The following is a 14,659-nucleotide window of genomic DNA, read 5'->3' as shown; positions in this document are numbered from 1 at the left end:
CTAACTTAGGTCATATGATATTAAAGCCCAAAAGAGGGATCATTATGATCACGTAGTCTAATGGCCTATGTTATGCAGGTGGTCAAACTTCATCCAGTAATCTCTGCAGCAAGGTCCAGATCCTCAAAGATATTTAGGTGCCTAATTCCCACTGAAATCAACTTACAACTTACCTCAGTAGGTGCTCCATCACCTGAAGTCATGACTGGGTATCTTTCTAAAAAATATATTATAGCTCAAACAGAAGTTATGGGTGTGGACCCAGATCCCCAAGAGGTATTTAGGTCCTGTAAATTGCTCCAATGCTTAATTACCATCACTTAATGCAGCCCTCGGGCTGGTGTACCATAGCGGTGTGGCAGAAGTTATGCACGAGTGCAGTGCACTTATGGTTTTGAGTGGTGATCTTTTCTTCGCAGTGCAAGTGGGAGTTTTATGCCCAACTTTGCACAGCACAGAAGTTAGGGTAGTGTGTATTTTTGGCTTACCCCAGGATGTGGCCACATCTACCTCATGCTTAGTTCATTAAGCATTCCCTGTGGCTAGCAGCTGGCCCCAACCTCCTGGCAAATATATACCTAATGAGAGATACTATTCTGCTCCTAGGAGCACTGAAAAAACTAAAGTCAAGTCATCATGCACTTTATGGGATTTCCTAAATATTAATGTGTTCAAAAACTGTAATTTGCATTATCCTCCCACAGGCTCTACCAAGAAGCTGGCTTAGTAAGTCCTCAGCCAGCCCATATTTAATCAGGGGCACTGATGAGAAGCCCTGTGTATTACAGGCAGTAGATCTATCTTACTATTTCCCGTAAATATTCTACAAAGAAAGCAGTAAGGCTACACTTGCATGACCTGTTCTGCATCTGAAAGGCAGCCTGGTGACAAGTCATGTGCTGGGTGAGGATGAGCCCAGTTTTGCAGAAGCCTGAGAAATGCAACATATGCAAGTAAAGCAGAAGCAAGCAGCATATGTAAGCAAAAGCAGATACATACTTGCATGTCTCTTAGTGCTATGTTCACAACAATCAGAAGCCTTTTGGAAACAGCCTAAACTATTGTGCTTGGGTGGCAATAATCTCTCTGAAGTGTGGGAGGCTTGAACTGGACATAAACTTCTATTAACAAAAAACAATCCCTCATTCTCTCTTTCACCTTCCTGTTTCTAGTAACTCTGTTAAACTGGTTTCACTTCCCCTTTCTGACAAGATTAATAAACAAGCTCTGCTATGAGGCTATCTAAAATGTTTGCATAACAGGAAATAGGCAAAAGATTGCATTGGTTGGGAGAATTGACTCCCCTCCCCTGCTGCTGGATCCCTCTAGGATCAGGACTGAGGCAGAGTTATGGGGGAGGCTTGTCCAGCTGCTACCCCGTGACATGGATAGATTTTGCTTTGAATAATTCAGCACCTTTCCCCAGCTCATGATAAATAGGAAGCACACAGAACAGCAGAACGCTTAGTTTTATAAACCCAATGTATTCCCTTCATGGACTAAGGCCACCCTAATTTCTACTGAATGTAGTTTTAATTTGATAAGGCTTCCTCCCCTGCAGCATCAAGCTGTTTATATAATGGGGGGAGGGGATGAAAGAGTGCCTAGGGGCTGTTGCTTAGGGACGGAGTCTTAGATGATCTAATTTTCTCCAGCAAGACCCGGAGGGAACTAACCAGACTTTAACAGAAGTATTAAAAATGACTGACAACGGGTGTTGTAAATGCCCAGCTTTCTCTATCATATTCCATCACACAGAACTTAAGTGCTCCTGCTGCAAACCCTATCTTAGTCTCTGCCCTCTGCCAGACAAACTTGAACTCCAAGTACTGGCGCTGACATCCAGACTGCCTTTTCTCCTGTTGTATAACAGCAGAATTTCACATGGGTGTGGTGCTCCTAGAAAGGCTTTTTACATTAGACCTATTTAAGATACTCTGAATTTTGTTTTTTTCTGAGAAATGAGTTCAGTTAGAGGCCAGCAGTTTTAACCCCGTCAATGAGCGGAGAGACTGACTTTAAGAGGCAACCTGGTCAAAGAGCAAGGCCACTGAACTGGTGCTCAGAAGACCTGGGTTTTAGTTCTAGTTTGACCATTGAACTGCTTTGTGACCTTGGGCAAATCACTCTGCCTCCTTCTTGCAGTCAATGGCTGTGATGAGGCCTTATTCACCATCTCTGAGAAGTACCTGAAACATTGTTTGAAGGACATGTAATGTCCCTACTTCCCCCAACTGTGGAAAACAGAATACTTCAACTTTTATGGCAGGAAAAATATTTTTCCTCTTTCTCCTCCTCCCTCAACAGGGCATTCTTTTCATATGCTGACAGCTCCTAACACAGAAAGAAGTGAGTTTACATTGGCAGCAAGAGGCAAGCTACAGAATGAAGAGGTGAGCAAGAGTGGCCTCTTTCAAAAGAGAAAGTTACAGAAATGAACCGGCTCCACTCAGGAGGCCATTTTCATGAGTGCTGAGCACTCACTTCCTACTCCTTTCAGGTGACATTTCAGCTGCAAAGCACCTTTGAAAACACTCAAGCTCAGTCTGTAGTTTTTCCACACTAAGACAACCTAAGTAGCTCTTTGCCACCCATTCATACTTTTCCCATAGCACCCCTCACTGTAGTACCCAAATGCCTCTTCAGCTATGTATTGAAAGCCTGGCTTTGAGCTCATTCAAAACAAGATCAGGGAATCTGAGGCCAGTCTACATTTATCACCTCCAGAAGCATCTGTCCTGCTGGAGTGTGCCTGTGCAAGGGCCCTCTTTGGCATAAGAATAGGGGTAGAAGGGTTCTCTTATAAGAAAGGGTGTACAGCTCCTGCTCACGGTAAAGTTTCACAACAGAGAGGGCCCCCGTAAGGGCTTGTAGGGCCCTAGGACATAGTGCAGATGTTCTGCCTTAAATTCAGGACAGGGCACAAGCTACTGAGCACAATACAAATGAAGGCCAATGGCTCCTGCAATAACCATGGAAGAGGGATATTTGCAAAGTTTACACTGTAGTACCCCTTTTCATCCCCAACTGCGGTGGTTTCCATTTTGGATAGGACACAGAATAGGTCATCAGAAGTCACACATTTACATCTGAGATATGAAGCCCACCCACCTTGAAGAATTTGGACACCACTGAAATCTTCTACAGTGACAAGTATTTTTTCTCTCTTAACCCTGACTATGTTCTTCAGAAAATGAAAGACCCCATTTCATATTTAGTCAAGTTGCATTTTTACAGAGGTTGCCCAGAGCATGAGTTTGAGTCTTCTGATAAGTTTTATCTTCAGAAGCATTCCAGCTGGTGTGGAATACGATGAAGCACAGAAAAGGATACTAAAGAAACCTCATGTTTCTCCCAGGGATTGTAAGTGGTCTTTACAGTAAGGAAAGGAATCATTCAAATCAAGATCTCCTTCAGTGTATCTCATTTCATGGCAGAGTCTGGAATGCTATGTTGTAAATGGGAAAAATGATTAGGTTAGAAGTGTAGTCTAATGGTGAGAGCATGGGACCTTGGGTAATGGCTCCTGGATTTTTGATAGAGCCTTTAATCTTCTCTCAGCAGATTCCTAAAAAAAATAGTCACCAAAATAGGTTTTCAACTTTTTTATTATAAACGATCAAGATGTTTGCTAGCAGAATACGTGATCACATTCCCTACTTGGTCTTCCCAGATCTTCTGCCTTTAAGCATGAAAACTGGGCAGCTACTAACTGTCACCTGAAGAATCTTGTGGGTGAGAACTCTTTCAAGTTAAGATACAAATGTGCCAGATTCCTTACCCACTCATGGCCCCAGCTTCCAAGGTCTTCCTGGGAAATAGTCATAGCTCTTAAGTCAGATATTGTTCACATAGCTAAATTTAAACACTAGTTTCCAGAAGTCTACTAGAAGTTAGTCTCTAGGTATTGTGGGATAACTGACACTGAAGAGTTCTTTCCAGTTTTAATCAGGAACATCCTCTTTCCGAGACAGGCACTGATATAGTGACAAATTCAATTTGGCATCCAATGCTCACTGATTTTTTATGCAGTAAACAAGCATGAAGCTATGACTTACTGACAGTCTCTCATCTGATCCAAATAAATTTTAAAAAATGTATTCCCATGACAGCAGCCTTTCAGGAACTAATATCAGAGGCCCACATATATCTCACATATCTTTTCTTCTTCCTTCTCCTACCCTCGTCATACTAGTATGAGATCCAAACCCTTTTCATAGCCCCACCATGCAAGAGAGATATTTGATACCCTCCACCCCAATGCATGATCAGCACGGACACATGCTTCTTTCTGGATTTCTATCAATAGCAAAACAAGCTTTATGTTGAGCCTATCCATATTCAGCACTCTGGGTGCATGTGAGTTTTACTAATGCTTCCCTCAGTTCTGGTATCATGATCAATCTTCATTAGCAGACTGTAGTCTCGTGTCAAATGGAATCAGTAGTCCATTGCCAATCTAACCAAACTTGTATTTTGCAACTGCAGCTGTTTTTAGTACCAGGAACACACTGCAAAAGAAAAAAAAAGTTACAGGATTCTATATTTCAGTGTAAACACAGTTGAATCAAACACATATATACCAAGTTAAACAGCAGCACTTGGAAAGTTTAAGATTAATAAATTCACAGGTAAGCCAGAACAACAGGCGTAGGGCATTGGTGAGGCAGCATACTACATACAACTGTGCTAATCCAAGCTGGACAGAAGAAGTTAAGCTTGTGTCTCAAGTTTAAATCAGATTGATCAATTTCGCTAAATTGTGATACTATCCATGAAGCTAGTGCCATTATCATTCAATAAAAATGGATTAATGAATACAGTAGATCACATTATCTGTTGGCCCTTATGAATAATATTTTTTGTAGAACCAAATAATTTTTGCTTTTGAAAAGCATTAGTAGAGAGCAATTAAAATACATTTTAATTTTCTTCTACATGCTGCCGCTATGAATTTGCCTATACATCAAGTTTCAGATTGAAATTTTTTGCTCCAAAAAAGGACCTCAGCCATCTGTAAAGAGCGCTTTCAGAGGACTTGAACAGTCAATTCAGACATGTTAAAACACAGGTCCCTTAACAGAGATGAAGTAAATAGCTGTGTGTATTAAGATGCAGAAGTTTTTTTTAAAATAGCCCTGTGAAGAGCATTACTTGGACGTTTTATTTTAATTCCTAAAGGGGGAGTGAACTCATATTTAACACAGAAGCTTCTTCAGTTTTTAGCTGGAAAAATATAGGTTGTTTTGTTGTAAATCAGTCCATGCGGTCATGTTTTGAAGAAGCCACTATTCACTTCAAAAGACATTAACCCCTGCAACCAATTTTTCTAATACTAGCAAACTGTTAGAGAAACAAACTCAAACTTAAGTTCCACTGAAGAAATCAATCATTTGAGACTTTAATGCCAAATCTCCATAAAATGTCCTTAGCTCAATTTTTAGTTGTATTTCAGCATTGCTTAATAATCCACTTTAAATTTATTCACTCAATTCAAGTTTTGCAGTTTGTTTTCTTACTACCTGCTTTTAAAGGACCACAGTCCTTTTGGATCACTGCTTCAAAACCAGTCCTGACAGCATAGTTGCTGGCCAATGTGTTCCTCCCTAGTCCTAGATAACCATTTTGCATCATCCTTATCTCCAATTCTGATATGCTTTAGCAGCCACTTAGTAAAGCTGCTAGATGTTCAGGCAAAAAGCTGATGTTCAGAAAGAAAACGTACTCACTGTAAAGCCAGGTAGAATATCACAACCGATTTCCCAGTGGTACAAGCTCTGCATTTCTGACCCTAAAGGTATGCACACTACAGAACTGTCACTGGTTCTTTCCTCTAGTAGTGTATTTGGCACCAGTCCAGGACTGAATATCAGGGTAGTAGTTTATGTTCCCTATTTAATGCTGTGCAAGTGAATTAAGCAAGAAGGCTTGCTAACTAGCAGTGAGTGGGAAGGTGCAGTGATACAAGACCTTACGAGGCATCTTGGGATGGAGCAGGAGGATCTTGATTCTCAGGCTCTGGTGGAGGAGCTGGCACAGTTTCCTCTTTCTTTTGCGCAGCCAGGAACTCATGAATCGCTCTCTCTATTTGCGGCCTGAAGATGTGGTTTAGTTTTGGATCCACCACCTGAGAAATAATTCTGTCCACTCCAGCTTCCAGCATCCCTGACCTTGGGCAAAGACAAAGGAGTCATTCAGCTACTCTGAGAAATATCTCCCCTACCTTCTCTGGGAACTCTCCAGAGCCTTCATGTCAGCTGCAATTAGCGTTAACATGGTGAGAGTTGCAGCCCACTTGGTAGCTCTTTCATGGGGGAAGGCATTCCAGTCAACACACAGAAACCAGGACATTTCCGCCTATCAATTTTTCTATTCTCCCCTACAGAGTTCGCAACTGACGTCTGGTCTCCCAGGTACTGAAATGACATACTGGCTGGGAGCCACTTCAGGAGTGCTCATGCTGAAATGAGGTCAGAAGGAGCAAACAAAACATGCTTTGGCACAAACAAGGGAAACAAAAATGTATGAGGTGGAAAGCAGGTGAGAGGTTGATTTCTTTTGGCTAAACACTCAAAATTGAGAAGAAGCCTTCACCCCAGAATTGTTACCATCACCTGCTCCTTGCAACAGCCAGTCTGGAAGGTACTTTTCATAAGAAAAAACCCAAATGCACACAGCACAAAATATAAAGAGTTTTTTTGGATCAGAGGGCTGGTAACTGAAGTGACTTATTGCTTCAGGGGCTGTGTCAGAATCTTGGGACTGTTGGATACAGGCAGTCTGGCGGGCTTAAGTCATGTCTGCAAGAGACCAGGGGAGGGGAAATGGAGACATTGCCTAGCATTTGGAAAACCAGCCCCAAGACTAACAAGGCAGTGAATGTTCGTAAGATTGACCATATCCACTGCTTTTTTAAGGCCAAGTGGACATCAAGTAAAGTTTAATAGTTAGATGAACGTGTGTACTTGCATCCAATTAAGGACGGGTACACACGTACACATCCTGGCGCATTTCAACTATCTTATTCTTGCAGCCTTCATAGTAACTTGAGTACTCTAAACCCTTAATCCTTGTGTTGCGATTCCCTATACCAATAGTCCACCTAACTGTTTGAAAGGGAGCAAACAGTATTTTAATCGTAAACACCCTGCTTTGTAACACTGTACAAATGTCATTTTACTCTAGTGGAAAGAATAGTAAGTACTTACTGTAGTACTATTAATTCATTACTGGCAGCTTTTGATTGTTGGCCACACCTCTCTCTACATTGTTATTGTATTTTGCACACAAGCTCTTTCAAGCAATATCATGAAATGCAAAAGTCAACACATCTAGTTAACTTTATCTATCCTAATCTCAGGATAATTCTGGCAAGTAACGTTCCTCACGGATTAAGCCAACTGATTTGATTGTGAACTTAACATCTATAATTTCTGCTAATTGCACTGAAATTCTAATTTTACTGTGTATAAGACAGTAACTGCAGTATGTTTAGTTATTTTCCTTTTGAATTTAAAAGCCTCTGTCTGTATCCATTTCCTCTGCTTCTTCCCTACTCATGCTGTTGCCCTGCTACCTATTTCCACCACACCAGCTTTAATGAGGTGCTACCCAGGCACCAGTTTCAGACACCCGAGTCTCAGGAGGAATCCATAAATTAAAGCTTTTTTCCAAACTATGTGTGAATGTTTCTGTAAAACAGAGCATGTCCTTCCTGAAAACATTGGAGTTTATTCTACAAGTTTGCAAGTGGCACAAGCTGCAGAGTAAACTGGAGTAGCTGCAGAGTAAACTGGAGTAGCTGCAGGTGTTAGTAAGCCTAGTACTCTATGGACATGTTCATTTTGTTTGCATTTAAATTAAAAACCCAAACCCTTATGGCTTTAGTCTCCCGCCTACTTGTGCCAACAGTTCTGTCTGCTCGATGGAATCAGCCTATCCTGAGTTTGATTACTGCCCACTAGTGGCTGGAGGTTTGCAAAAAAACAGAAGTAGTGAGCTTTGAGACCTAAGAGATCCTTGTTTTGCTTAAGTGGTAGAGGCCTGTTTCTGAAGCAGAGGACCACAAGTTCGGTTCCAAACCTCATATGCAGCTTAGCTAGCAACCAGGATGTTAGCTGTTTGAAGCAATGCTTTGATAGAGAATGCTACACTTCGACAGCATATTTACTATTTCAGCAGATGCTTGACTGTATAACCCTATTCTGGCAAACTGCCTGTTTGTCCTCAAGGAACATTGCTGTGATGCAAGTGTTAATTCAAACTGCATTCATCTGCTACAGTGAAATCTGGAAGGCATAGAGAACAAAGCAGGATGAATTCAACCCTTAATTGTTCAAACACACTTAGCCAGTTAGGGCAAAGGACATATGGATTGTCACAGTTTTCATTTATCAAAAAACATTCCTATCAATTTACGGAATGCTGCTTACTTACTGAATCACACTCTGTCTCAGACCATTTCGTAACTGGTTTTTGTTCATTGTTGGGTTCCACTCCTGTTTGTCCAGATGGGTAGATACAAAGTTGTCCACTTTCTGCCTCAGATTTTGGTAGGCTGGCTTAAAAAAAAAATCCAGCTTAACTAAAAGATCTTGAAACAATTCCCTACAAGAATCTTTCATAACACATTTTTGTGGTCTATCGCTGTTTTGTTTAACTGGCTTTTCTCCTTTATAAGGTGGGTGAGATCTTTTATTGGACCAGCTTCAACTGGTGAAAAAGAGAAGCTTTCGGGCTACACAGAGCTCTTCTTCAGATCTGGGAAAAGTATTCAGTGTCAAAGCTAAATACAAGAGAAAGCAGATTGTTCAGCATAAGTAAACACATACTCTAAAAGACCATTCAAGGTGACGTAGCCTGTTAACACCTCTGCAATCATAGGACAGAAAAGGGGAGTTAGTAGATTAGATTATTGTAATAAGCCATAAATCCACTGTCTTCATTAAGACCATGTTTTTTAGTGTCTAGCAAAGCTATGAATTTAAGCTCCCAGGCTTGTCTTTTGAAGGTATTGTGCAGGTCTCCTTCACTGTATTTTTTTCTGAACAAAAGTGAGCTTATTTTACCCAAGAGTACAAAGTGGTGATTGCAAAGAGCAGTTTTTAGATGGCACTACCAATATATTATTATTGCAATAGCTGGACATGTGTGTTTTGCAATTACTGTCTGCTTCTGTGTGGAATGCAAATTGCCTATGCATGCAAGAGTTATATCTAAGCAGGTGTCTTGTAAGATTTCCAAGCACCATCATAAAATTCCTAGGAGACATTTTAACCAAATAAAATTGACACTAGTATAAAGAAACAGATGTTCTTACCATAAGATTTTAGCACTGGAACTTGAGAGGTGGGAAAGCAGGGGTGGAGGTGGTTTTGTATGTAAATTAAATGTTCTGTGTCATTTTACCTTTTCCTGACCCTCAGAAGTTAGGAAAGGTCATGTTATTGTGCAGGGGAACTCCAGTTACTAGTGTATTGCAGGGAGAGAGCAAAAAGGTGGCCAGTGTTATAGCAAGACCAGAACAAGGGACAGTATCAAAAATGACAATGATCACCCTCAAAAATAGGCTAGGGGGCCGACTCCATATAGGCGGCCAGTTTAAATTCCATTTAGGTCTGTTGTGACTTACAGGTGTTCTGATCAGATGAGTGTTGCATGGTCCAATCCAGAATGGTATGGTGGTTTCAGGCACACCAGTAGCAGATAATTTATCAATAATGACCCTTATGGAATCAGATAGGAAATCAAAACCTCTATTCAAGACTTTCCCACTCCAACATTGGTCTCTCTCGCTCAAAAAACATTTGCACTGATGCTGTACTTGCTCTGTCAGATTTAAATTCTATCACCCTTTAAGATAATTAGTTCTAGTACAAATTTAACAAGCAGAAAAGATATCTATATTCTTAAACAGGATCCCATAGACCGGTGACTCTAAGAGTACAATTGTCTAGAAGGCTAGAACTTAACATTTCATCAAGAAGAATCATAGCAATTGCCAAATAAACAAGTGACATCACTGCAAAAATAGATGATCACAGAGGTTTACAGATATTCATTTTCAGTAGCACTTTGTTAAAAGATCCTGAAATGCTTTACAAGCTATGTACGCAGGAGTCACTGCTCCTGGTGGCAAAGGGCTGGTACTATACAGGGTGGAGCAAGACCATTATTTAGAAATTGCTGCAATGGTTTAGAACCAGAGGGGAAGCCCACATTCTGTTGAAGCCTCAGGCAAAGCTTAGGAAGGCAGGAAGTTATCACTCAGTTAAGGTGACAGAACAGGGAGGTTTGCACCTAATTCCTCCAAGAGAACTTGCACAGATTGAAGTTCTGACCATTAGCAGTTGTGTGTCTCATCCAACAGAAGGCCAATCCTGCAGCTTTGGTGTCCTATAAGTCCTGCACCACAGTCAGAAATGACTTAGGGAAGAGTGACTTTTACTAACTTACTAATAGTGCTTTCTCTTACGGAGACCCTGGCCATAGAAGTTGGACACGTATATGCAGGGGGTCAGAAAAAGAACAAAAATGGAGGAATCTTGTGCCTTTGCGGACTAGTACCTATAATGGAAAACTGAAAAGCCCCATATTCTCCTCTCTACTATCTTCTTGGCCCCATGAATCTCTCATATTTATAGTTAGGGTCATTCTAGGTGAATAGACCCACAGGACCATGGCTGCAGCACAAGACATCAGAATGCCCATAAAATCCTGAGGCAAGGTAGGTTTGTGCCTTAGGCTACTGCTGTGCACACCTCTTCCTCCCACCAATGGAGCCACGTTTGAGACAGATCCAGGCTCCCCAGAAGAAAGTTGGAAACTAAAATGAAGTGGGTGGCTGAAGCAGAACTCCTTTCGGGAGAGTCTGGAAGCTAGGGGGTGGCAGTCAGACAAGCGACCTGAACTTGGGGGTTGTGTTTGAAAGAAGGCAAGGAGACACCCACGCCCTAGCACCCACGTCAAACAAGCAGCCCAGGCCAAAATAGTGGAGATCAAGTAGTGAGAGCAGCAGTCTGGGGTGTGGAGAAGTTCCCACCATCCTGTTTGCCCATGTTGGCAGGGCAGTCCCAGCAGAGCTGCTGAAGCCTAGGAAAGGGCAGCTCTGGTTCCCAGTGTGGTGGAGACCTGGCGACTGAGTCCCAGGAAGGAGAATGGTGCTGGGCTGAGAAGTGTGCCCTGGTGTCCCCGGCGGCCAGGCGGTCCCGGGGGGAGACCCCCACCCGGCTAAGCAGCCGGGGCAGGCTCTGGGGGGGCCGGGCCCCTGCAGTGGTACCTTGGTGTCCACGTCGGCCAGGCAATCCCGCCGGAAGCCGTCGAAGAGGCCGCGGCTCTTGAGCTGCTCCACGATGAGCGCGATGAGCTGCGCGTCTCCGGGGGGCAGCGAGGCCGGGTTGGTGGCACCGGGCCCCGCCCCGGCAGCCGCGCCCCCAGGCCCCACCGGGCCCCCAGCTCCGGCACCGCCGCCTCCCCCGCCTGGGGTAGCTCCACCGCCTCCGCTCTCCGACATGCCCCACACCCGGCCCCCGGCGCAGCCGGGACCCCGCAGCCGCTCCTCCCAGCTCACCCGGTGCCACCGGCACCGCTGCCGTCGGCGCGCTGCATTCTGCGTAGTTCCGTCCGGCTGCATGGTGGGAAAGGGAGTCCGCCCGCGGGGGCGCATCTTATAGAACTTGAGCCATGGAGCTGTGTGGAGAAACTACGATTCCCAGCGTGCACCGCGGCGCGCGCCCCCAAGCATGGGAGGGCGCGCGGCAGTGCATTCTGGGAAGTGTCGTTTTTGTGCTCCCATGTGCGCGCGAAGCGAAGGGTTCGTCGACTCGGCCCCCTACCCTGCCCACGCGCCTGCGGGGGGCCGGGCCGGGCCAGGCCTGAGGGGCCTCGTGCGCGCGCGAGCCGGGCTCAGCTCGGAGGAGCTGCTCGCGTTCTGCTCCTGGCGACCTGGCTCAGGTATTTATCCGACCCCGTCAGAGCAGCGGCTGAGCGCCGCCCGCTCGTGTAGCGCTCCTCCCCCCCGACCCCCTCGGGCGGGGCCGTGCGGGGAGCCCCGCTTTGCCTCGAGGGCGGCGAGGCGGGGTGAAGTGACTCCCCCGGCACAGGCAGGCGGGAAGCCTGTGTGGAGCCGGGCGTTGAGCCTGGCCTCCGGGTCACCAGCACATCCTCCCACAAGGCCTGGCGCGGCTTTGGGCAGGTCCGTCAGGCCCTCGGGGGCTTTGTGGAAAGCGGCAGCAGCTCCACCCAGGTGCGTGTGTGCGTTGGCTGAGCCGTGCCCGAAAGCCGCAGCTTGTCCACACAGCTCTCTCTGAACTGGGGCCCGGCAGCCCCTGTGGCTCCCGTGTAAGGTGCCCCACACGGTCTGAGCGCTGTCTGTGGTGCATCGTCTGCCCCACGCCAGTCAGTCTGACCGCTAAGCAACACCCCCAGAACCACCTTACCGGTCACCCACCACCCGGCGCAGCCCCCAGCGAGGAAGCTGTGATGGGGCGTGTAATACACATATTTGGCCACCAGGGGAGGCTGTGGCCTTGGCAATCACCCCCAGTTAATTGCAACAAAAGTGGACGAGAGGCAGCAGGTTTGCAGCGTTGTTATTTTTGATCATGCATTAAAACATTTGGGATAAAGAATATTTTTTCTTTGCTAAGTATCCATTCTTGTTTCACCGGCCTTACATGAAACATGCAGATCCTTTGATTACTGGATGTCCATCTAGTTTCCCTGTTTCCTGACAGTGTCCTAGAATTCTCTGAAGAAACACAGTGATTTGTAATTTATTTTAGTACACTCCTCAGTGACTCAAAGAGGTAATCCCCTGCCTCGCAACAGCACTAACGCAGTCTGTTTTCCTCCTATATGTCTCTCTAATAGTGGAAGACTACCCTTTCAATAAGTGCTATATCTGGTCATTGATCTGTTCTGCATCAAGACCTAATAGTTCCTACATTTAAGGTGCAGCCCTAATAATCCAAACTAATTTTGTAGGTTTAGTTTCAGGGGCAAATTCTGCTCTGAGAAACACTAATGTAAATTCATTAACTTGGTTCACTTATCTCTAATGGCAAAATTTCAGTCTCAGTGGACCGTTCAGTCCTATGGCTTCTCTCCTTAGAGTGTGAACAAGGGCATCAGTTATGATGGTGATTTATGTGATGTGGACACTTGTCTGCTGGGAACTGGACTAAAACCACCACCAGCATTTAACATACCTGTTTAACTACCAACACTTTTCAGGATGTACTAGAAATCCTCTGAAGTTTGCAAGATATGTAAAGAGTTAACTACAGCTTGCTATCTCTGGATCACAAGGTGTCTGGTTCCAAGTTGGCTGTGTATTAATATACAGGACATACACATGCACAGTGAGTTTAACTACTTGATGGTCTGACCAACCTTAATTCTGCTTTAGTGCCAGCACACCAAGTTTGATGACTAGCGCATATGAATTGACATGACCACTTAACCATTGTGTCTCCTGAACTTGGTCAGGACTTCTGCTACCAAAATGACATAAAGGAAGGTGGCTGTGAATCAATCCCCCTGCACACATATACCCCAAAAGAGAATATATCTATTCAGTGTGTCTCTTTTATGTACTTTCCTAAAGCTTACAACAAAGCAATGGAGCAAATTAGGGGGAGGCAAATTCATCTCTGTTTTAGCTCCTTTGACTTCTATAGTTACATTAGGGATGAATTTAACTTAGTGGTATACTCTCATCTAAAAAATGGGATGGCTAGATGAGTATGATTCTTATAATGATGCCCTCACCCCAGGTACATTGTAGGAGAGTAACCCCCCATCCATGTCTTCCTGTGTGTTGCAGCAGGTGTTGAAAGGGGGGCAAAATTCTGCATGCAGTGCATTGTCCTCTTCACCTGATTAAAATTCAGCGGCTCTGAGAAGCAGCATAAGCTGTCCCACGCCATCTGGCAGCTATGAGGAGGGAAAAAAAGCTAGCATTTATAGGCACTGAGATGTACATCAGAAAGTGTGTGCACTGCAGTATATTGCACAGAATACAATGTTCTGTGTTACAAGCAGGGAATCTGACACGTGAGAACTGTCCTACCTGAACAGAGAAGCGATCTATCTAATCTGGCATCTTGTCTCTGACATTAGCCAATGTTGCGTGTTTCAAACCAAGGTGTAAAACTCCCCAACAAGGCGTTTAATCATGCCAGATTATCCTATGAGGTGACATTTCTTCCTGACCATGACTAGCAATCAGCTTCCCACAGCAACTACTTTATGCTTTGAAGCAGAAGGATTGAGATCCCTAGTATTTTTGTTCCAACTTCTACAACTGCAGGCACTATCTTTTTTCATATAAACATATCGTTTTCCTTTTTTAAAAGTTACTAAGCTATTTGCCTTAATAATATCCTGCTGCATTAAGTTCCACAGGCATAGATTAAGGTTACACCAACTTGAAGGCATTGCACTAAATACACCACCATGTTCACTACATATAGATAATAAAGCAAACTTTGTTGTTCAGTATCGAAAGACTGCCTGTTTCTACCAATGAATATTGCCATAGCTGTGCTATATGTTCATCCTGACATATTCATTTATGGGCATGGGACATTAGTTCTGTGTTCTGGAATGTCTGTGGTTTTTCTTTGGCTTGTTTCCTCCAATCATCTTTTCACTTCAC

General features: G+C 44.2%; 1 protein-coding gene across 4 annotated transcripts; it reads right to left on the bottom strand.

The window, feature by feature from the left end:
- Positions 1–3,053: 3,053 nt before the first annotated feature.
- Positions 3,054–11,778, bottom strand: BOD1 (biorientation of chromosomes in cell division 1). 4 transcript variants are annotated; one of them, XM_067567307.1, is made up of 4 exons: positions 11,279–11,775; positions 8,437–8,561; positions 5,976–6,170; positions 3,054–3,568 (listed from the first exon to the last, which is right to left on the bottom strand). In XM_067567307.1, exons 1-4 carry the CDS (start codon positions 11,663–11,665, stop codon positions 3,547–3,549), a joined length of 729 nt encoding a protein of 242 aa, XP_067423408.1. In that variant the 5' UTR covers positions 11,666–11,775; the 3' UTR covers positions 3,054–3,546. The 4 variants fall into 4 exon arrangements, with proteins under 4 accessions (XP_067423408.1, XP_067423409.1, XP_067423407.1 ...); XM_067567308.1 differs by having other exon boundaries at positions 3,324–4,511; positions 5,971–6,170; XM_067567306.1 differs by having other exon boundaries at positions 3,324–4,511.
- Positions 11,779–14,659: the final 2,881 nt, after the last annotated feature.

This window comes from Emydura macquarii, unplaced genomic scaffold (genome assembly GCF_026122565.2).
Source record: "Emydura macquarii macquarii isolate MOO-44397 ecotype Brisbane River unplaced genomic scaffold, CSIRO-AGI_Emac_v2 contig_2768, whole genome shotgun sequence".
Taxonomy (NCBI): domain Eukaryota; kingdom Metazoa; phylum Chordata; order Testudines; family Chelidae; genus Emydura; species Emydura macquarii.
This window is presented reverse-complemented; position numbering and strand designations above follow the sequence as displayed.

What these genes read in the sequence shown, in the direction of transcription:
- BOD1 (XM_067567306.1), bottom strand. Translation starts at nt 11,665, where the DNA reads ATGCGCCCCCGCGGGCGGACTCCCTTTCCCACCATGCAGCCGGACGGA. An exon ending in TGGCCGACGTGGACACCAAG is followed by an intron (nt 8,562 to 11,278) that starts GTACCACTGCAG and finishes TTTTTTTTTAAG; the next exon opens with CCAGCCTACCAAAATCTGAG. An exon ending in CTGAGACAGAGTGTGATTCA is followed by an intron (nt 6,171 to 8,436) that starts GTAAGTAAGCAG and finishes TCTTTGCCCAAG; the next exon opens with GTCAGGGATGCTGGAAGCTG.